General features: G+C 36.7%; 1 protein-coding gene across 7 annotated transcripts in view; it reads right to left on the minus strand.

The window, feature by feature from the left end:
- NTNG1 (netrin G1) overlaps positions 1-24,611 on the minus strand; it is a 334,650-nt gene that overhangs the window by 303,272 nt on the left and 6,767 nt on the right. For all 7 annotated transcript variants that reach the window (XM_033434182.2, XM_033434176.2, XM_049700758.1 and 4 more), the window contains exon 2: positions 23,609-24,374. In XM_033434182.2, the coding sequence (XP_033290073.1) occupies positions 23,609-23,854 (246 nt within the window). In that variant the 5' untranslated portion in view covers positions 23,855-24,374. The remainder of the gene's footprint in view (positions 1-23,608; positions 24,375-24,611) is intronic.

Raw genomic sequence — 24,611 nt, forward strand, 5'->3', positions numbered from 1 at the left:
AAGAGACAGTGGGCTGAGGTTTGCTAGGCAAGTACAGCTTACTTCTGAAAATCAGAAAGCACTACCTGAATTTGAAGCTAGTATTATAATTGCTCTTAAATACTTAAAGATATTCCAGCACTCATGCATTCATCAACCATATATTAATCAAATAAATATTTATGTTGCAAAAATCATAGTAAGTCAGCATTTTAAATTTCATTCATTCACTCATTCAGCCAACCACTATTTATTAAGTATCTGTTATGTAACAGGGATCGTACTAAATTTGGGGAATATGGTTGAATTATCCTCGCCCTTGAAGAATTTATAGGTTAATATTTAGTTCTCAATTCTGAACTTGCATCAAAATTACCTGGGCGCTTTAAAAAAATCTGTGAAATTCATCTTCAAAGGTAGGTCCCAAACATGGGCATTTCTTAAAAACACCCCAGGAAGTTATAATGTAGATAGAGAATGAGATCCTTGCTCTTAGATGAACTGCACAAACAAACAGGAGATCATAGTACATGTAGTAAATGCTATCACAGGCATAAACAGGATGTTACGGGAGCACTTTGGGAGGTCATAAAAATCAAACTTTCAGGGAGGGTGGGAGATGGTTAGGGAAAGCTTTATTAATAAAAATAGACTTATAGCTTCTACAGGAGAACTAAATGGCTTCTAAAAATGGTCAGAGAAGAAGGAGAGGGACAAGAAAGCAAAGAAGTAAAAAAAAAATAGCGAGAAGACATGCATAGTTTAGCACAGTAAACTAATGGACAAGCACCCAGCCAAAAATACTAGATTCCATAGTGGAAATTCAGCTCAGACACCAGCATTGTGTCCCTGGACAAATTACTGAACTCCTTTGATTCTTCTGTATCATCTATAAATTGGGGATAATGATAGATACCTCATAGGGTTATTGTGAAGAACAGAAATAAAATGTGGCATGAAATAATAAATGCCATTATTAAATACAGATGATTCAAACCCAGATACTACTCAAGTACTGTTTTGGTGATTGGACTAAAATTATAGTTTCTGTTTGTTCAGAAGACTAAAATCTCAATATTAAATAAAAACAATCCTGACATATCTTTCTGCGGTGGGACATAATACATATTACTTTTTATGCCACATTAATCCTGAACAGGACTCAATTTTCCTCTTCCAATTGTAGTATTGACTAGTATAATGCATTGATTAACTAAGATCAGAAAATTCTGAAGGAATTAGAATGGGATTTAAATTATCTACAAAAATGGAACTCTAAAACTCAAATCTTTCTTCTAGGACTAACTGGGAATAAACACTCAATGTGGCACTGAAGTCTTTTCTACATGAAATCTTTTGAGGTTTAAGATTTGCTTATCTCTCTCAGAATGGTGGACAAGAATAAAGGATTACAATTTTTTTTCTCACTGTTTTTCACTGCTCTAAATATGAACTTCTTCAACACCTCACACTGCTTTCATTAGATGGGTATGGTCTTCCTTAAGATCCAGAGATCTGTAAAACCTTCAGTATCAGGTGTGCTGAGGCATTATTGAAGGGTGCTAGGTTTAGCATATAATTTTCTGGGCAAAGCTAAGTGTTGTGGGTCATATTTTGTTGTCAAAGAAGCTTTGGCCCACTTCTTGGCCTCCCTGCCCCAAGCCAAAAAATGTACCAGCTTACTCAATTTATCTATTACTGAAAAAGGGAAACACCGATCCCTTTCAGCCAGGGCTTTGAAATTGGTATTTCTAAAGACTCACAAGTCTTTCTGTACCAGAGACTAGACTGTATCCAACCCTAGAAATAAAAACAAGAGCATAAAGGGGAAAAGGAATAAAGCATAAAATGAAAGAGACTTCTAGAATAGAGAATTAGGAAGAGGTTTTAAGGGGCACTGAAGAAAACACATCCAGGCTGTGTATATCTCAATAAATCTTTGAAGCACTGCTGCTTGATTCTTTGACAAATATCACATAATGGCTTGGAAGTAAAGTATAATTTCAATTCCTACTACAGAGCCATTATGATGTTCTTTGGGGACCAGTTAATTTATTATGGAGCTTTCCTGTACCAATCTCACACCAATCTGGAAACAGAAAAGTCCTCTGTTCAGAATGAGGTGATTTCTCTAAAAAGGCAGCAATTCTCAAGAGCCAAGTTCACAGCACACAGATTGCAGAAGGATACTACCAAATTCTCTACCGTAGAGTTTGCCTAGAAAAATTATCTTCACACGCTATAAGCATCCAACCAAGTACCCATCCTTTTTAAAATACTAGGTTTTTGTATTTTTCAAGTATAAATTAGTGAATTTACATTTATGAGAGTTCCTAGTGCGAGGACATGGGACAAGCAGTTTACAATTTAAGACAAACCCTTAATCAATTTGATTCCACAAAAATTCCATTTCCTTTCAAGACAACTTTTAAAAGCATAGCCAATATTGTACATTCCAAGAACGCCTTAACCAAAGAGTGTTCACTTTTCTTTCCTAGTGACAGCACAGATAAGACGATTTTAAGTCTTGGATTCTGGAGTTCTGATTTCATACATTATGGCACACAGGTTAAATATGAGGAATCTAAAACCAGACTGCTGGGGGCTTCCCTGGTGGCGCAGTGGTTGAGAGTCCGCCTGCCGATGCAGGGGACACGGGTTCGTGCCCCGGTCTGGGAGGATCCCACATGCCGTGGAGCGGCTGGGCCCGTGAGCCATGGCCACTGAGCCTGTGCGTCCGGAGCCTGTGCGTCCGGAGCCTGGGCTCCACAACGGGAGAGGCCCCAACAGTGAGAGGCCCACGTACCGCAAAAAATAAAAATAAAAAAAAAAATAAAACCAGACTGCCAAGATTTTTGCTAGTTGTGTGACTTTGGGTAATTATATAACTTTTCTGTGCCCCACCTTCCTCATTTGAAAAATGGGGCAATAACAGTACCTAATTATTAGAGCTGTTGTGAGTTAACAGATTTAAAAGTTCTTACAACAGTGCCTGACACACAGTAGGTGCTCAATAGAAGATAGTTGTTAATATATTATCATAGGGTCTCCAAAATTTCCCTCAGCAGAGTACAGGTTTTGGAATTAGGGATGGGTCCCACCTCAGTCCTTCATCAGCTTTGTCATGATAGGCAAAGTTATTTGACATCACTGAGTCTCAGTGTGCTCAAGTGTAAAACAAGGACAGTAATACCTACCTCATACAGTTGTTTGAGGATTAAACAAGCAAGGAGCAAGATGCTTGTCTTATAGTCAGAGTTATCTGAATAGCACACAGCAACTAAAGCAAATAAATAATGCTGTGTGTTTTCAGAGGATAGATGGGCAGTTATGTTTATGAGGCATGGGGAAATGGAATTTAGAACAGTAAATGCAGCAGGTGTTTAGTGACTAATGCTAGGATAACAGTAGTCACAGAGCCCCATGGGGGCTTGGCACAAGACAGCCAGGAAGCCTCTGAGCCAATGCTGGGACACACAGAGGCAGACCAGTGCAAGCTACTGAGACCAAAAAGAGCCCAGTGTCTTTGAGGCAGCCAGACACCTGGAGGGAGGAAAAATCTTAATCTCAAGTCTTCAATCTCCTTTCAGTGCCTTCTGCCAATGGCTTTGAGAAGAGGGTAAAATGCCAAGGAGAGGAGAAAAGCTGTTTGCTGGAAGATGGAAGGAATATAAGTACAAAACTCAGAACTGGTACAGAATGGATAGAGAAAATTAGGAAGTCTTATAGCTAAACACATACACAATTAAAAAAAGAAAAAAAACCTTTAAAATTTTACTGAGCTTTTTTAAACATCAATAACTCAGCCATTAATGCTTTTCAATATTAAAGAGAGCACAGAGGGTGCTATTGATTTGAAATACAGAAAATGTCATGCTGAAAAAGGTATCTGGTTTGGAACTGAGAAAATAAGACCAGTCAATCTCATTTTACCACAAACTAAGGGCTAGATTTCAACACTATTAAATTTTGTCTTATTAAATTATGGGTTGGGACACTAAATATTTGTATGGTGCTACAAGTAATAATGGCTCCATTATTAATATCCTATTCTTACTGAAGAGTTCCAAGAAGAGAAAAGAGAATTGTGAGCCTAAATATACCCTCTAATGTGAAAAATCATTACCTAAATTTGATTTGGGGGTCAGCAATGGTAACTTGATCAATTATAATGTGTTTTCTAAACCTGACCTATAATAGCCGCTTTTAAAATAAAACACAAATGATACCAAATGATATATCCAGTTAATTCATTTCCAACTTGTTTTGATGATCAACATCAATAATTATGTTTAGTTTTGTATCTGGTTATTAACCTTAATGATACCATACCTGCCATTTAAATAATTGCTTTTTTACCAGTATCAGCAGTAACAATAATTTTTGCTTATAATTAGTTGATTTGTCATTCATTATGACTGCTAATTATAATTACCCTATTAAATCATCATCCACAAGATGATCATAAAGATAAACAAATATTGCCTGGGTACCAAAATTTGTCACACATTAGAATTTTGAAGCATGACATAGACATGGCGCAAGAAAAAAATAATTTTTTTAATATTTTTATTGGAGTATAATTGCTCTACAATGGTGTGTTAGTTTCTGCTTTATAACAAAGTAAATCAGCCATACATATACATATATCCCCATATCTCCTCCCTCTTGCATCTCCCCCGCCACCCCATCCCACCCCTCTAGGTGGTCACAAAGCACGGAGCTGATCTCCCTGTGCTATGTGGCTGCTTCCCACTAGCTATCTATTTTACATTTGGTAGTGTATATATGTCCATGCCACTCTCTTACTTTGGCCCAGCTTACCCTTCACCCTCCCCGTGTCCTCAAGTCTATTCTCTACGTCTGCATCTTTATTCCTCTCTTGCCCCTAGGTTCTTCAAAACCCTTTTTTTTTTTTCTTAGATTCCATATATATGTGTTAGCATATGGTATTTGTTTTTCTCTTTCTGACTTACTTCACTCTGTATGACAGACTCTAGGTCCATCCACCTCACTACAAATAACTCAATTTCATTTCTTTTTATGGCTGAGTAATAGTCCATTGTATATATGTGCCACATCTTCTTTACCCATTTATCTGTCGATGGACACTTAGGTTGCTTCCATGTCCTGGCTATTGTAAATAGAGCTGCAATGAACATTGTGGTACATGACTCTTTTTGAATTATGGTTAAGAAATAATTTATTTATCTTCCTTAGGTTCTAATATCCTTTCAATTTCACTTCCTTTAGGTCTTAAAGTATATATTTATGTAAGAAACCTAAATAGTTAAGTACTCTGAAAATGGTATTTTTAGTATTTCTAAAGAGTCAATGTGATGATATGTCAACTCATTAGGCAATGGCCACCAACTATTCAAACACTAATCTAGGAGTTGCTGTGAAGGTATTTTATAGATGTAATTAAAGTCCATAATGAGTTGACTTTAAGTAAGAGAGATTATCCTAGATAATCTGAGTGGGGCAGATTCAATCAGTTGAAAGGCCTTAAGAGCAAAGCCAAGGTTTCCCTGAAGAAGAAATTCTGTCTCTGGACAGCAGCTTCAGAACATGCCTGAGAGTTCTTGCACGCCCTTCCTGACAGACTGCCTTATGATTTTGAACTTGCCTAGGCCAATAATTGCATAAGCCAATTCCTTGCTGCAATGCATTTCTTAATACGTATCTCCTACAAGTTCTGCTTCTCTGGTTGAACTCTGATACAGCATGCTGGTGCAAGGTGTCCTGGCTGTTGTATTAGAGAGAAGAAAAAGCAGAAGGTACTCCTTGCCCTAAAATACATACCTCACCATTTCAAACTGCATTATTAGATAGCCATTCACTTCTTTGTGAGATCCTATTAATAATACAGACATTTCTAGAAGGAGTAACAGCATAAATTATTCCTATTAAGGCCTTTGCCATTAGAAGTCCCCTACTCCCTCCTGATGCACGGAGAGAATGCTACCCATAAGGAGAGGTATAAGGACAAGGCAGAGTTGGCAGTAAATGGAATGTTGCTAACTCGGAGCTTGGCCAACGGCTAGTCCTATCAGAACTAGTAAGTCTCCATCTAAATTTCCTTGAATCCCTGCTCAAGTACAAGCTTGCTTCTCCCAGGTGGCCAAGATCTTATAGAAATGCACACCTCATAGACTTTCATTATCAAAAGGACAGTGTGCACTGTGTATCACAAAGCTCCAAGATACTCTCACCACTCTTTATAAAATCTATATACTCAAGAGACCAGTTTGATACACAGACTATAGACTCAAATAATACATGTGTAGATTAAACTGTTTGAAATGGATAGTTTTATTTTCACTCTATGTACCTAAATCTGTGGGTACAGGTTTGGTTGGAAAAGAAGGCTAGCCTGCATAAGGAGGACTTTGTGATGGCTTTGGGAAATTTCAGTCTGTCAAGAACATGGTGCACATATGAAAACAGTGACCAATTTGATCAATTATTTAGAATGTCATGAGATCACACACACACACACACACACACACACACACAAAATAGCCAGTGATTTCAAGGTATTTCCGAGGATTTTGTTGCTAGGTGGTTTCTATGAGTTGCCCCTCCATGGTCAAGAGACTGACAGACCTGTCCCAACTTTGGAGGATTGAGTCAAATAGGAGAGAGATCAAAGAAACTGCTACAGATATGAAAAAAAGTACACATGTGCTTGTGTACTTGTGCTTGTTCTTATGTTCCACCAGGATGCAATTCAAAAGAGGATTATTTTAAAACAGATTTACTACTGGGCTTATTTTGTTGACCTTGGTAAACATTACCTCAAAGTCGTTCCACTTGTATTTTCCTTAAGGGAGCAGAGATGCTCATGAACAGGTATAGACAGAACCACGTGTCAAGTTAAAGATATTGCAACTTTCTACAGACATAAAGATTTTAAACTGCCCATAATAATAAAAAACAACAACAACAGATTATATTACAATACAATCTAGTGCTGAGGTCCTTTTGTCCTTGACATTACTCTAAAATGGAAATGAGAACCTAATCTATGATTTTCTATGATGATTGTGGATTTCCATTAAAGAAAATAAAGAAAGAAGAAGCCTTATAAACGTGTGATAATCCAACATCTACCACTTATTATTGTGACTGAGAGCAAGTCATTTAACCTTTTTAAAATCTCAGCTTCCCCATTTGTAAAATGGGGTTCTTCACCTATACATTATTACTAACGTGACTCAAGATGTATGAAACCATTTTTAAGTTATTTTTATACAAATATGAATTATTAGTATAATAAAGCTGGGATTTGAACTTTAGACTCCTTAGGAATTTTAACATTGATCATAATTAATTATATATAATTTATACTATACATCCTACCTATTTAATAAAGTGGGAAAATGCAATATTGATGTTCTGCCATTTATGGATAGACTCTTTAGAATAAAGTTCTTGGTGATCATGCATAAATTCATGCCACTCTAAGGATGGCAGTAGGCAGGCTCATAGAGTTATGAAGATCTGTTCTGGAACACTGCAGAGCAAATAAAATAAAAGGGCATTCAAGCAGTTTTATAAATGTTTTTTAATGGAAATCAGTGGTAAAACCAATAATCCAGTGTGCCAGTGAAAATGTCATATAGTCTCAAATCAGTATTTTGGGAGAAGGAAACTGAGGTTTGGGCTAGGATTATGGAAGACACTCTGAATATCTGAGCTATGGACATAGGCCAGGTTAAGTTGCTTGTATTTGAATTCTATGTTCATTGTGATCTTTCTGTTCAAAATTACTTGGTTAGGCTTCAATAAATATGTATTGAATTGAATCCCTATGTGCTCTGTTAAGTACCTAAGATTTGTGACCACTGAGCTTGCAAATAAATATGTAATAAGAACCACAGCACCTTTGTATAGCACTTTCCCCTATTTTATACTTTGTCTTTTATAAAGTACCTTTACCTACATGATTGTGTTTAATGATTGATACATTAGAGAGTAGGAGATTATGCCAAGTATAAAAAACATTACAGTATCATGTATTGGGAAACATAAGGACAGCTGAACAGATTTATTCATGGATGGCACAATCATAACATTTATTACTGTTGAGATAGAGCCACAAAAGGAAATTAGTTTAAAAGGAAAGCTAAAGACAAGGCTTTGCTTGTTTCCTTAAGCTGGAATGTCCTTCTCTTTCTTCTTCCATATCAGACCAGTTTCCTCTTCCCTCAAAGCTCAGCTCAAAGACCATCTCCTTTATGAAGCTACCCCTCTGTGTTCCCATAGCTCTTTATATACAGCTCTAGCATAGCATTTATTTTCTTTTTCTTTGTAAATAGCTGTTTACTTTGTAAGTCTGCTTGAAGGCAAAAGCTAGCCTATCATTGTTATCTCCCATTATGCCCCACACAGGGCACTGCAGAGCAAGGAATTCCATTAACACTCAGAGTATTGAACTAACTAACTGGAGAGAACACCACTATGTTAAAGAACTAAATACTCCCACAAGATATCCCCAGGGTCACCTTCTGCCAGATTATGCACGAGGTTACTTAGATATCATAATGGCAAAGACAGTGGAAACAAGAATTGAAGTGGCAGAAAAGATTACTGAGGGACAGTAACAAAAAAGTAAAAGTGGAGAGAGCAGAGACGTAGGAAAGCAGACTGCTAGAAGAACTCTTCATTCCACCGCTATATATTAAGGGCCCACTGTGTATCAGGCATTAAACTAATTGCTGGGGATATAAGGGAGAACAAGGTTCCTTCCCTCCCTGTCTTCAAGGAGCTTCCAATCCAGTGTGGAGGGAGACAAGTAACCAATAATTACAAAATGAAGTGTTAAATGTATTGGTAAGGACAACTACCTACTATAACTGGGCAGTTGCATGTCTAAGAAATCTTGCTGTCGAATTGCCTTTAAAAATAGTTTCAGTGAGGAAAAGGGGTTAGGGGTTAGATTTCTAGTCTTGTGATAACAAAGACAGATTCCATCTTGGCTACTATAAATAATGCTGCAATGAACAATGTTTTGTCTTGTTGATCAGGACTGTGATGGAGATACACTGGATGCTTTTGAGGAAGGGGATAACATGGATGATACAGCAGTCAGAAAAGTTGATTTAGGACCTGGCATTTCCATTTCCCATACTAAAATTTCTCTCTTTCACTTCTAGGCCTCCATGACAGCCAACACACTGAGCCCATTCCAATATTTTATTAATAAAATAAGTTTTATTTATCTTCTCACAGTTATTTATTTTAACATTTTTTTAAATTAATTTATTTATTCATTTATTTTTGGCTGCTTTGGGTCTTCATTGCTGCGCGCTGGCTTTCTATAGTTGCAGCGAGCCGGGGGCTACTCGTTGCTCTGCAGCATGTGGGATCTTCCCGGACCAGGGCTCGAACCCGTGTCCCCTGCATTGGCAGGCAGACTCTCAACCACCGCGCCACCAGGGAAGCCCCCCATTTTTTTTGTTTTTATAAGGAGTTACTAAGCTGCTGCTAGGCATGTCTAGTGCAGTTGTTAAAACATCGATCCATTATAATCTCAGTGTAAATGCCATTGCATCCATGAATAATTATTTTAATACTGTGTTATTTAGAATACATTTCATTTACTTCAAAACTACAGTTGTGAAATTATTTTGACTTTAAATACCTGGCTTGGAGCCAGAACCTCACAGTTAGTTATTAGATGCCATTAGTAACGTTAGGAAAAGCCAGGCAATTCACAAAAAGGGAAACTAAAGGGAAAATATTCAGAAGATCCCCTCAAAGCAGGAAATGAGAATCAGAATGACTTCAACTTTTTACGAATGGAAATGATAATCACAATGATAAAGATGATTAACATTTATTGAGCGCTTCCTACGTGCCAGGCACTGTGTTAAGTACATCTTTATCCTACTGTTGCTCAGAACAAAGACGTGAAATAACTTAAGTTGGAACTTGAACCTTGAGAACTGTTTGACTCCAAATAAAATATCTCTAACGGCATGCACTTTCCAAAGTTACAGAACTCCACTTCGGAATACGTGGTTCTAAATGTCCAAGACCCCTGCACCTGAAACTAGCATAATATTGTACATCAACTACACTTCCACAAAAATTAATTAACTAATTAATTAATTTTAAGTAATTAAAAAATTCCCAAGACCCAATGATCCTGGAAACCTCCTATCTAGAAAGGGCAACTGGCCTTTTCTTAGTAGTAGGAAGCTACTCCTTTACTGTTGTTACTCCTAAAACAATCCCAATTCTCAACAAACAAACAAGCAAATGAACAAAATGTGTACTGATCTACCTACACTGTCAGCCTAAATGGAAACTTCCTGGCTGTGGTTTTAATTGGAAATGGAACCCTTCCCTTGCTGTCCAAATTTATTACTGTTACACATCACCCTCAGTTTTTCATCTAGGAAACAAGCCACTCCGGTGATGGATGAGGCAATATTTATGTATCATCTGCAAAGTAAGCAAGGATGTCCAGTTTAAAAGCACTATAAGGCTATTGTTACAGTCCAGTAATGAAGACAGTGATTTGGGGGAAAAAAATTACATACAGCTAAATACTAAAAATAATTTTTTAAACTGTGATTTTTGTATAAGTTGTACAGATCAGAGTATACCTTTCAATTTAGGTGGAAGATGCCACTCTTAAAATTTGTTGCCTTCTGTATAAAAATCTAGTCAAAGAAGTTAGCTTATAGTTTGGCTCAATATTTATTTCTGTAAATTTTATGTTTCTTCCTATTGATCCATAATTATGAATATTTATTAGTGATGCTCATATAATATCCAAGTGATTTACCATTAAATAATTTTTTAAAAGATAAGAGATTAAGAGTCATGGTACACAGAGTTCTATTAAAAATCCTGAGTGAATTATGGTGGCGACAATAGATCATTAAATCGAACTGACATCTAAGGCAATAAGAGAAACATGATTTCTTAAACTTTTTTTTTTTTTTTTTTTTTTGCAGTAAGCGGGCCTCTCACTGTGTGGCCTCTCCCGTCGCGGAGCACAGGCTCCGGACGCGCAGGCCCAGCGGCCATGGCTTACGGGCCCAGCCGCTCTGCGGCATGTGGGATCTTCCCGGACCTGGGCACGAACACGTGTCCCCTGCATCGGCAGGCGGACTCTCAACTACTGCGCTACCAGGGAAGCCCTTAAACTTTTTTCACGACACAATAAGAGGAAGCATATCAGTAAACAAGATAAAACAAAACTTAGAGAGGAGAATCCTTATAATCTGCTGGTAGGAATGTAAAGGGTGCAACTATATTTGATGAAAATGCCATACTTTATAAACCAACAGATTGGCTACTGGGTGTATATCTTGGGAAAAACAAAACTCTTGTTCATATGCATCAAGATGTGGGTACAAAAATTGTTTTACTGTTGAGTGGCTTGTAAAACTAAAAAAAAAAAGAACTTCCTAAATTACCACTAATGAAGAATGTATTTATACAATGGAATATATATTTTTTATATGGATGAACAAGATCATACAGATCAAATGGATAATTTACAAAAATATTGTTAAATAAAAAAGCAAGTTACAGAATAGATTTTTCAGGATGATAATATTTAAAAAGCCCCAAATCAAAATTATATCTTATTTATGAACATACAAGCTTGGTATAAAAAATATTAAAAGATAGACCAGAAGGAAATATAGCAAATTTATGACACTGGTTCCCTCTGGGAGAGGGAGGCAAGAAATGGGTCAGGCCATGGAGACAAAGATGATTTCAAGTTGGTCAGTAATGTTTCTTTTTTTTAAAGCTTAACAAAAACAATATGCTACCACTGTTACTTTTAAGTGGTAGTTGTACGTGTATTTGTTATATTGTTTATGTACTTTAAATATTTTTTAAGAAACTAAAAAAATTTTTTGTGATACCTTCAAGATCAAGGACCTCCAAAGCAGCCTATATATCCCAAAGACCATGTATGTATTACAGCAATAATCTTTGATATGAATATCATGATCAAATTGACATATCTGATTTTAGTACTTCATTTATTCATTCAACAAATATTTATTGACCCCTACTATAGGCAGGTACAAGACAACGTTCCTGCTCTTTGGTGCTTGTATTGGGGAGGAGAAAAGAGATATAAATAAAGGAGTAGTATATAACATAATAAATATCAGGCAGTTATAACTGATATTCAGTCAGAAGGTACCCAGTAAAGTGTAACCATTGACATCTCTTCTGATTGGTCAGTGTTGGTGCTGCCCCAGTTGTTAATTAGTTTGAACATCAACCCCGTAATAAATTCAGTGAAGAAAAACTAAGCAGGCTCAGGATAAATGGATAAAGGGTGTGGAGGAGATGTGATTTTAGATAAGGTGGTCATATGAGAAAGGTTTTTAATCAGAGACCTAAAAAAAGGCAGTAATGAGCTCTGGGAAGATATTGAGAACATGGGTCCAAACAAGGCAAGAATAAACTATGTTTAATGAGGAACATCAAGAAGGCAGGTAGAGAGGACTGAGCAAGGTAGGAGTGATCAGAGCAGAGATCAGAGAGGTATTCAGGGACCAGATTACACAGGAGCTTTCAGGCCGTGGTAATGGTTTAGATTTAATTCTCAGTGGGACACAAAAAATATGAGAGGAAATTAAACAAGGAAAAGATCTGACAGATTCTTAAAATTTTATGTATGTATATTTACACAATATAATTACACTGTGTATATATATATATTTACATTATAATATTCACACATTATAAAGTTTTATATTATAATATTATAAAACATATGTGAATTTGATAATAGGGCAAACGTGGGAAGCAAGGAGACCAGTTAGGAGATACTGCAGGAATGCAACCTAGAGATATAGCTGGTAGTTAGCAGGGGAGACGATGAAAAGTGGTCTGATTTGGGATATATTTTGAAGGTTTAGCTAACAGAATTGGTTGATATGTGTGGTGAGAGACAAAAAGGAGTTAAGGAGGATTCCTAGATTCTTCGTCTTGAGCAACTAGATAAATATAAGCTGCCATTTATAGATATGGGAAAGACCAGAGTCAGAATAGATTTGGGAAGAAGAAATCAAGAGTTCTATAATAAACATGTGAAGTTTAAAATGCCTACTAGACATCCAAGTAGAGACAGCATGGAGGCAGTTGGCTATATGATAACAGTTGTTATTGATAGTGTAAAAAAAAAAAAAATCAAAAGTATCACGCTAACTACTTTTCTCAACACTTCACCCACAAGAATATGATTTTGTTAACTAGCCAACAGTTGCTGACTTATTATTCTGGTTTTAGATGGTGAATACTCTGCTGGTGAATATGTACTCCGCTCTCTTATGATTTTTAACAGCTTACTTCCATTTATATGAACACGTTAATGGAAATGAAAGCAGAAATGGAAACAAACACAGTTGATTGGTTCTCTTATCCCTAAATGAAGACACTCATCACATAACGTGCATTTCCAACATTCCATACACTCTGTTTACAGAATCCAATTTTCTGAGGTTATCTTAGATAAAAGGCTTTTTAGATAACAAAATCATAGTGTTGTAGCTCATAATCCAAATAATAAATGTGATTTTAAAAAGGTTTTTGTGATGGTTTTATTCCACAGACTACAAATAAAATTAGAGAGTAATTTATAGTATAGTTTAAAAGTAGGACATGCATGTCAGATTGCCTGGATTTATCCTATTCCCACTACTTAGTTGGAAAAGTTACTTAACCCCCTGCCTTAATTACTTCACCCATTAAATAAGGATAATGATAAGATTGAGGATTACATGAACTAACAAAGGCCAAGTGTTTAGTACAGTGCATGACACCAAGTTCTCAATAAATAACATTATTTGTAAAAATATTCCACAAGTTCAATTCAACAAGTGTGCATTAAGCAATACTATATTCTTTACACTGTGCTAGGCACTGTTAAAGTGACCCCGGTGATGTCTAAATACAACATTATCCTGAACCAGACAGTAGACACATTAGTGACAATGCTTCCTAACACCACACGTAAGATTAGTTTTTCTAAATTTTGAAATCAATATCCATGTGGCATGGTCCAGGCAACACAACCAACCTCAGAGTGGCCACCAGCTCATTTTCTTTGTCATGCACACATCCTCTTCTGCAATTTGTACTGACCACATATATTGGATTCTCCTCTCCCTTGAGAGAGGGTTGCTTGGAAGTATATTTGATATCTTCATTTTATCATTTCCAAGAAGGAAAGAGAGCAACAGAAAACAAACAGAAAGTTATATGTAATGGTGAAAAAGCATTGTTCAGACATGACGATGATAATGTCAGCTGCCAGACCTCTCAAAGGACATCAACCCTCTGGAATAAAAGGGCTATTTCTTTGTGCTAAAACAGCATCCAGCTCAATTCTTCATCTAATATTTTAGAAGTCAGCTCCAAAGTAGGTCAAAAATTGAAAAACAATTTTGGTTTCTTCCTCAGGTCACGTTTCTAATTTTCATGGAACTGATACTATGAGAATCTATCTATTCCCAGAAAGATGAGAAGAAACTTACAAACTGCCAATCTCAGTAAGTTCTTTTCCAGTATGATGCTGTGTGAAACAACTTTCATTCTTTCCCCCTTTTGTAAGGAAGAAAATTCTGAAATCTAGAAAAGCACATGAAAAGCTAGTCTGCCCATTGGTCTGGTGAATTAAAACCAAAGCAGATTTCACACCAGCCACTTTATACAAGGAATATGTTTCAGTATGCAACTGTCTCCAAAAAGACGGATTCTAAGGGAAAAGGAATGCTTTACTGAGGGTAAATGACAACTTCTCAGTTTTTATATTAGAAACAAAAGACTTGAGGGGGCACTCAGATGAATATTTCCTAGCCCTGAGATGATGGCCCCCATGCCACCAAAACCCAGGGCAAGATTACGTAAAATTTTCACAAAATGAAGGGTGTGGAAAAGTCTCTGAAACAAGTCCTATTCTTCTGGAAGAAAGGATACTCATTTTTGAACTTGATCAACTGACAAACAATAATGTCTGTTTAAAAGGCCCAAATATATATCTTTTAACTTAACTGTTGGCTTCAATAGAAAAGTTTAAAAAGGGGCAGAAAGTACAAAGGAGTAAAACTACTACAATTAGGAATAAGAAAGTTTAAATGGCCAAGAAACATATTTAAAAACTCAATCTTTTCAATAAGCAAATAAACACATCTTTAAAAATGAAATGTCATTTTCCCCTTCCAATATGTTTGTATATCAATGCCAAATTTTAAAAATTATTATCTTAGCAGAAAAGGTGGTGGGAATAAGGAAATTTCATCAATATCGTTTTTGGTAAACTATATAATTTATCTGCTAAGGCCCTATATCAGAAGAAAATTTAAGAATATAATGTCCAGGGGCTTCCCTGGTGGCGCAGAGGTTAAGAATCTGCCTGCCAATGCAGGGGACAAGGTTTCGAGCCCTGGTTTGGGAAGATCCCACGTGCTGTGGCCCGTGTGCCACAACTACTGAGCCTGCGCTCTAGAGCCCGTGAGCCACAACAAGAGAAGCCACTGCAATGAGAAGCCCGTGCACCGCAACAAAGAGTAGCCCTGGCTCACCGCAACTAGAGAAAGCCCGCGTGCAGCAACGAGGACCCAATGTGGCAATCAATCAATCAATCAGTTTTTTAAAAAAGAATATAATGCCCAGTATTGATGAGGATCTAGCTACTAGGGCATTTCATAAAATACTGAGGAAGTATAGATAAACTATCTTTCTGATGGACAGTTTGACACCAGTTAAGAGCCTTAAAGTATAAGAAACAAACAACCTAAATGTCTCTAAATAGAAGATTGATTAAAGAAATATCCATAGGGTAGAATACTACAAAGCAGTATATCTCAAAAATATAATGTTAAATTTAAAAGAAAGAAGCTATAGAATAATGTGTACACTATTTTTCCATTTATGCAAGGTTCAAAAACACTGCTACTTATAATTTGTACACAACCATCAATATGTAATTTTCAATTATTTGTTAAAGAAGAAAAAGGAATATAAAGGAAAAAAATATCAGAGGGCATAGCACATATAAAAGGGTAAGGACTGTTCTTCAAAGCTTTTGTTTTGGTTGTGTGTGTGTGGATAAGTGTGTGTTTACTGTGTTCCAATATAAAATGTATTTCTCACTGTGGATCAACTTAAAGCAAGTTTTAAAGCCACAGGTATAGTCTACAAGATTTGCTCATCTTCAGCTTGTTGCTCCCAAAGAGGTCTCCTGACTTTGCTCTCTACCGTGTGGCAGAAGCTGTCTTCCTTCTACCTCCAGAAACTCTCTCAAGTCCAGACAAAAGAGAACAAGGCCCACTGAGAGGGGGCCTGCCTAAGTCCTACATCTTGGTTTAAGTCCAACACCTCTTTCCCCAAGATTCACACAGAAAATGCCCCTTCCATTCAGTAGGATTCTACCCTTGAGAGCAAAAGAATACAGCCTAACTCTTTAGCCTCAACCAAAGTCAATATGATGAGCTCACCATCCTAAAAACATATGCATTTAATATGGGAGGTTTGGAATATGGGAGAAGAAGGGTAGGTTTAATAAAGAAAACTATACTGATACATGTTCATCAAAGCATTATAACCAATAGAAAAAAAATGAAAAGAAAATAACATCAAGTCATCAAGGTAGGAGCATAATTAAATAAAATATTATATATCCATATAATAGGATATTTATAGCTATCAAATCATACTCTCTAAGTACATATAAATGATCTAACTAAATGATAAAGCTATAGTAGTAAATGAAAAAAGATGAAAAATTATATCTGATGATTCTATGATTCCAATTTTGTAAAACAAAATGTATATTATATTGGGTTGGCCAAAAAGAACAAACTTTTTGGCCAGCCCAATATTTAGGGAGAGAGACTTTTAAGAAATATGGCAAAATGATTTCAATGTTGAGTGTTAGGTTTTTCATCTTTTCCAAATATTTTACTTGGAAAACTATTTTTTAAAAGATTCAATTAGAAATGGAAAAAAGAATCCTTCATACATACTGTCAGTGTTGAAACTCAGAGTAGATTTTTCTCTCCCACCTCTCCTTTGAGAACATCATTATAAGCTGACCAAATGGATTAGCTAAATTTTTCTAGTTGTCTCTTAATTTACAGAGGGAAAAAGCAGATATATGATAAAAGTCCTCGAGAAACAGAAAACATTCCAGAAAATCAAATACTATATTCAATCAACTGATCAATTAATCAGTTAAAAACATGTTACTATTTATTTGTTGCCTAGAAATATGATAAATGCTGTAAGGTAGAAACGCAATATAATACATAGTTTCTGTTGAGCTCCTACTCTGCATCAGAGAGTAGAGGAGGCTGTCTCACATATTATCTCACTTAAAGGGCAGTGATCCAGACCAAGAGTCAGGATAAGGTAAACATATGAAACATATGTGTATGTGGGTACATAAATCAATAAGATGTAATGAAGTGCTAAATGGTATAGTATAGTAGAGTAGATAGACAGGCATATATTTTAATCACATAGTTAAAAGGTCAAGAGAATGATAAGAGCTGAAACTGGCACGAACTATACAGAGAAACTAACTTGACACAGACCTTGAAGGATGGGTGGAATTGGGATAAGTGGAGACTATTCCAAGCAAGAGGAATGTCTTCTGCTTCTCCTGGTAGAGAAAAACATGAGATGAGGGACTTTTTGTGTGATGACACTAGTCATTAACGTCAAAGGATCAAGATGCCAGACTAAGACCCACGCACAGTTCCAGAGCTAAGCAGAACAAACCCCACCACCACCACCAAAAGTTTACAGAATATGCCTGAGAGACCCCAAAGCAATCCAGAGAGACTATGGGTTTTTTAGGACACTAGTTCTTATATTTTCAAGTGATATTCCTCTAGAGCAGACAAGGCTACCTCTTTGGGAACTGAAGGAGGTAATTCAAAGTAGTCCACTACAAGGCAGTAATTATATTGAGGTCTCATGTTTCACCTTTAAAATCTTGTATTTGTGCATTCAGTAAAATGATGCTCCTAAACTTTGTGTGAAGTTGGAGCGCCAGGTATATGAGCCATGCTTATCTCATGCAGCATACTTCAGCATCTCCTAAGTTGAGAAATACATATATATATACAGGTCTAACTCATCAGGTTCTACGAATTTTTGCTCCTCTTCCATCTTGCCAGATATAAGGTGTCAAATCTACCATTAACCAGGCCACGAGGCTATCATTTAAATGCTGTGGGTCCATCTGCTGCACCCAGCCTTTTTTCTTGTCTTCTTCAAACACAGTTTAACATCAGGCACTTGGCTACCAGACAATATTTTCCAAGTGGCTCTTTAATATGCAGCAAAATAATGTTTCACCTTTAAACTATGAGTGCTGGTCTTACCTCTACATCCTCGTCCCCATCCTCTGGCTACACAACACTTCGTATTAATTTTGCTTAGGACTCTTTTTTACTTCCTTTGGGGGCAGGGACCATATGTCATTTGACTTTGATTCTCACCACCACCACCAGGTTTTGCACGTGCTATATGTTCTGTTCACTTCATGTTGCATACAGTAGTCTATAGTAATATTTGTGCATTAGCTCAACAGAGACAAGGGTACTCGTGCACGTAGAGAACACTGTCTGGGAACAATGAATGACATGAGGTGGTTTTAAGTTTGGTTAGCCCCACCATAATATTTATCAGCTCCCTCTCAAGGCCTCCTGCATAAACCATGCACGCTATGCCAATGCAGCCTCAACCCAAATCCAGTAGTCCCCTTCCAATGAGACTGCTAGTCTTAAATCCCTTGGAAATGCCATTGGGTCCTGATGGGAAGTAATGGGAAATAAGGTTGTAAACACTCAGATTTAAAAACCAGGTAGAGTACTTTAGACTTGATGCAATAGATAATAAGGAGCTACTGTTGGCTCCTTAACAAGGGAATACTTGATATAGTGACATATGAGAAAGACTGATCTCTGTGGAACTTAATTCACTGCAAACATAAATTAAACTTTTCTAAGAAGTAAGTCTAAATAATGAACTAAATAACAATGAAGTGTTAATAATGAAGGAACTGAAGATTTTTAAAAATTCCATTCTGGCATAATTAAGGGATAAATCAATTCAAATGAAAGATGTCACTGTTATTAAAACTTCATTCATTTATTAAATTATGTTTCACGTGAACAGAGTGCAGGATTATTTGACTATTATGTAAATCAATATCATTTCCAGTTTTTGGAAAATTGATATTAATGCCTTGTCATTGAAAACGTAACTAAATTTATCAAATTAACTTCTCAAAAGCCACCTGATAGCCACCAGATCGCAACCTGAGCTGAGGCCAAATCAGAAATGTAAGTTATAGATAGCCCTGAGACTATGTGTCACCACTCATTCATCCCACTGGGTTCCTTTAAAATTATAAAACATGAAGGCTTTGTACGACTTTTGTAAATTCCATTTGAACGTAATGAAATATGCTCTATCCACAATGCTTACGGTAATTAAAAATGTTTTTCTTAATAGGAGTCTATCTGGAAATAGCACAATATGGAATGATCATTAATACACCTGCTATGGTGCTTGAATAAATGCCTAACAAGAGCACAGGCACACATGAGTAAATTTCCTAACGAAAATCCATTTTCATTTCAAATTCTGACATTTTATTTAGAAAAATTATACCCTTTCTTTGAATTATTTCAGTAAACATAACTAGGGTATTGTTAACTACACCTCAGAGTACTTTATTTTCTCCATTTTTTAGTAATATGAATCTACATGTAATTAAAGGCATGCTGCATTAATGATGCCAAAGGTCTCCAAGGGAAGCACTGAATGTCCTCAGAATATTATGTCAAAATTACATGCACAGAAGACTTTTTAATAATCTTTGTTTCCTAATTTAGATTTGATTGGCTCTGAAATCCATAGGTGCACTCCAGGGCTCACATTTCTACCGACATCAGCACTTCTGTGCCATGAACTGTACAAACGCCCATGACTTCTTCCGTCTGTAGGCTTCTTTTGAAAGCTTCTGTTTAACGTATCCAGAAAATGAGCTGCAGGCTGGAGATAATTGCAGATAATTTTGCCATTTTTAAGCCACTGGGGTGTTGTGTGGAGATATGACAGCTAAGTTTGTCTAAACACAAAGAACAAGTCATAACTTTGTGTTGTCACTCCAGCTTTACACACAGGTTCAGATCATCCTGTGTGCTCTTTATGCAAATTGAAACAAATTGTGGTCACTAGATGATCTGTGTTTTCTGACAAAGCTGTGCTACCTGAAGCTTTTACGTGGCTGAAGGAAGGACATGATCTATACTAACATGTCAGCCTAAAAAAAAATGCTTAACCCTCTTCTACCCTTCAGATTCTTCACCCTTAACAAAAACAGAGTTCTTTTAGCCATCGACAACTTACAAGGAATATATCAGATTAAATTAAAAAGAAAATGTATGGCCTCAATATACAAAATTCATGCATATGTATGTATATGTGTAGATCTATTTCTATTCCCCTATTTCACTATCATAAGTAGAAATGGTAGAATCTCCCATAAAACTAATGTTTAAAATGCTGGTACTATTACTATACAAAAATTTAAAATCACTAGATATTAAAGAGTTATTAAGTAGGTTATCCAGGCTAATAAACAGAGATCTACTGTTGAATGGAATCATGTGGTCCTTTTTCCCTAAAATTTCACTCTAAAGTAAATGTAGCATTCATGGATGGCCACTGGCATATAATGATGGAGGCAATGCAAAAAGCAGCAATACAAACTCTCAACGCATTGCCAATGAACTTCAACTTTATATTAGATAAATTGGTTATGGGAATTATAGGGTATTTCTCTGACCAAATGTCCCCTCGGTGCTCAGAACTGCTGTAGTCACAGCTAATAAGGGTGTCACTAGCTGAGCAGGTGATTACTGAAACCATTTTGCAGCAAAGATTTACATATCAGGGCTAAGCAGTGATTGTGCTTATGTGGCAGCTGCCCTGATGTAATAGGCCGTAACGACTCTGAGGGAGCAGGTATGGATGCGTGTGTCAAGGAGGGGAGAATGTGAAAGTCATAACACAAATGACTTTATGGATTCCCATTAGACCTCGGGCTAAGGAGCACCTAAACAGGTCTGATATGACAGCATCCTGAAACAGCTTTACAGCCTGTGTCAGGAAACCTTACACTAAAGAGTTTTATGGAAAATACAAAACTGCAGAGAGGAAGTGCTGCTATATTAGGTCACTATCTTTGACTTGGTATATAATATGCATACAAATAGTCTCAAACTATGTATTTAAAGTATAGATTATTAAACCTGTTATGCCAATCAAATGTATATTAAGGAGTCCAAATTAAGCACTGATAGGTAACATCTCACAAACCTCACACTCTCCCATGGAAAACAATTCTGTCCAATGACAAACTTAAACCCACCAAGACTTCTGAATATCTGTATCACAGTAAGATGTAGCCTTTTAAAACACTGTCCTGTGGAGTTTCACATAAACATGTAAAGTACACATATTACTGCACTTGAGAAAGCTAAGGGATATCGATTTTACTTTTTTCTCTTTTGGTCTCTAACATCACTTAGCCAGTAAACTGGTAGGAATTGGCTTGTTTAAGGACCTTAGACCATGTCACTGTAAAAGTCAGGCGTGAGAAATTCTATAATGCACCCTCTCCCACTCAAGATGGGAGAAAGAGGCATGCTATAGACACCAAGTAAACCCTTCAACACGACCGACAGGAGCAGTGCTGAGCAAGCATTCTCTTGCCAGAGGCTGACACCAGGGAAGTTGCACATTCAAATCACATGTTGAACACATCATACAGGGCCTATGCAAGTACAAACAGCACTGTGAAAAAGGATCTTTGCTATTTTACTTAGATCTGTAAATTATTAAACAATTCCAGAAGAGGCATATTGCTACAAGTGCATGCAAACCAATATATAGAGTTAGAGTGTTCTTAATAATATGAAGATTTGGCCCAGAACTCATCCTCTGCTAAGGAGTTCTGGGCCAAACCTGTCACCTGAACAGCAATTTCACCCCAGATTTGCAATGAGATCTTAAATATGACCTTTTATGAGAGATTATTAAAAATCTTACATAAAGCCAAAAAATGTCCCTGCTCTTTTGCAGATTTATTATAGTTTTCCTAATGTGTTTGAATAAACTCCTCTTCTGGAAGTCTCTGATTTCTAAAAGGCAACTTCTTTGCAAAGCACATACCTGCTACCCAGAGAGACGGTCCTCTCTTTGAAATATTTAGTCTTTCAGAGCACTTTAGTCACAGTGACACCTAATAGCCAAGCTCTTTTTCTCACTCTCCGCAAAATCAGGTTTAGACTATAATTCAAACCAGTCCCCAAAGGCACTTCTGAAAAATGGCAAGCCCTTAGCTTTTAGGTGAAAGCACTGTTTAGTGCTCAAAACTGTTTCCTGTTACAAAACCTTTTCTACAGTGCTAGGTCTAAGATGATCTTATGCTAACTTAACTCACTAGGGACTGTGAACAGATGCTACTTTGATTAATAGTTTTACTATCCTGAAAATGCCAGGCCAGGTTCAAGATAATAAAGTCAGGTAAGGATACTATCAAAATCTGCCATACGATTACATCTGTTACGTGGTGAAAAATGGGATCACAACAGTTCCTGTATCAAATAAAGACCGCCTATAACAAAAAAAAGCAACAACATAAACCAAATGAACACACTGTCTGAATTCTTTAGCACATTGATTTACATCATTTCAATCACCAAACTCTTTACTAATACCTTATGGGTATATTTTCAGCAACATCTCTAGTGAAAATTCAATTTGTCACTCCTATATTACCTTTTCACATCCCATTTACTTTACCACTCAGAAAAAGACTTATATATACTATGAAAACAACAAATTATCTAACTTTGCTTATCAAAAGGAGAGTATTTGAATTTGTATGCTCCATATCATTACTTTTTCAATAAACATGTTTTCCATATTCCAAACTTTTCTATGGAAAACCACAACCCTTGTAAACAAGAGGCTGCATAAGTTGACAAATAAGACTCTTCTGGAAAAGCTTCTCATGAGGCTTTAGCCCCTGTCTCCTCTTCTGCTTCCCTTCTCACTGGTCTCCTAACCAAGGATTTCCAAACCATAGCAGTTTCCTGATGAGGAAAACCAGGACATCTACTCTAGCCTTGAACTATGGAACATGGGACTAGCCTTAATTTAAATATGTATGTGAAGAAACCTTTGTGTTTTTAAGGTTGGTTTACCAATGGGTTTTATCCTTATGATATCACATATAGCCTAATCATATTCCCAATCTCCAATCTGAAATTTAAACTTCAGTGGACTTTTTTTTTTTTATAATTTATATTCAGTGCACTTGTCTCAGTGAAACCTTTGGTTTGCAGGAAGGTAAGTTCCAGTGCAAACTGTGCAAACTGTAATTCCAGGTGGTGCAGGCCTCCACTGAGAATGAAGCTAGCCTGTTTAGCACAAATCTGCCACTTGCAGATTCAGCTCATTACCTGAGTTGAGTCTTTACACTTAACACATTTGTATGCATATACAACATGCCCGCACTTAACATGAAATATTCTATTCAAAAAGGTTGTCTCACCATTGCACAGAATGTCTCAGGAGGGTCTCCACAGGTAATGTCCGGAGGATCCAGTTTCACTTTCAGATATTTTGTCATGTCTGTGGATTCCGGCTGACAGGCCATATAATCCCAAACTTTCCCTTCTTCTGTGTAAATCTGAGTCTTACACACATCATAATGTCCCCACACCAAAGGGTAGGGCTGCATCACTGAGGACACTGTAACCCAAAGGGCATGAATTGACAGGAATCTTGACAAATACATCTCTGAATTCTTGGCAATCTTCGTGGTAACAAAAGCCGGGTTTGATTATCTGTGGTCTCTATTTTACATATACATGTATGTCTATAGGTAGGTAGGTTTGTATATGTAACAAAAAACAAACAGAAAAAAGAGGATGAGACTTCAAAGTAGATTCCAAAACTAAAAGTGAAGGATTCGGATATTGCGCGTGTTCAGGTATATTGAGGACTTTGGTGGAAACCTAGCATACTTGTGCATTAGGCATTAGCAACAACTTGCAGCTTTTTCATTGTCTTAGAACATATCTATTAGACTTGGGTCTAGTTTGGTTTTTGTAACAGATGTCCAGCAGCAGATAATGATCTAGCAAAATGATGGCTCTCCTATTGTACAGCCAATAACCCTGGGTGATCCTAGATGCTCACGGCTCATAAGCGTTGCTCAGGCGCACTGAGGTATCAGTATCTGAAGCAAAAGGATGAGTGTCTATAGCTCGGTGTCTGCTTCCCATCAATCATTCTTTTCTTCTGGCACCAACACCCTTTTAGAAACAATAAAAATAAGAGTTATTGTCCCACAATCAATGCATTACAAAATGTATGCTATGTTGGCATTTGGGAGGTTTGATGCAATATGAAGCAAATTGGTTTAATGTGGACAACCTTTACTTTGCTAGAATGAGCAAACCACAGAAATCATTCACATTGGGGAGAATTTTGAAATGAAGGATTTAACACTTCCGTAACAAAGACAGATGTTTGTGTTCCAGGTGAGTTAC

Source organism: Orcinus orca, chromosome 1 (genome assembly GCF_937001465.1).
Source record: "Orcinus orca chromosome 1, mOrcOrc1.1, whole genome shotgun sequence".
NCBI lineage: Eukaryota > Metazoa > Chordata > Mammalia > Artiodactyla > Delphinidae > Orcinus > Orcinus orca.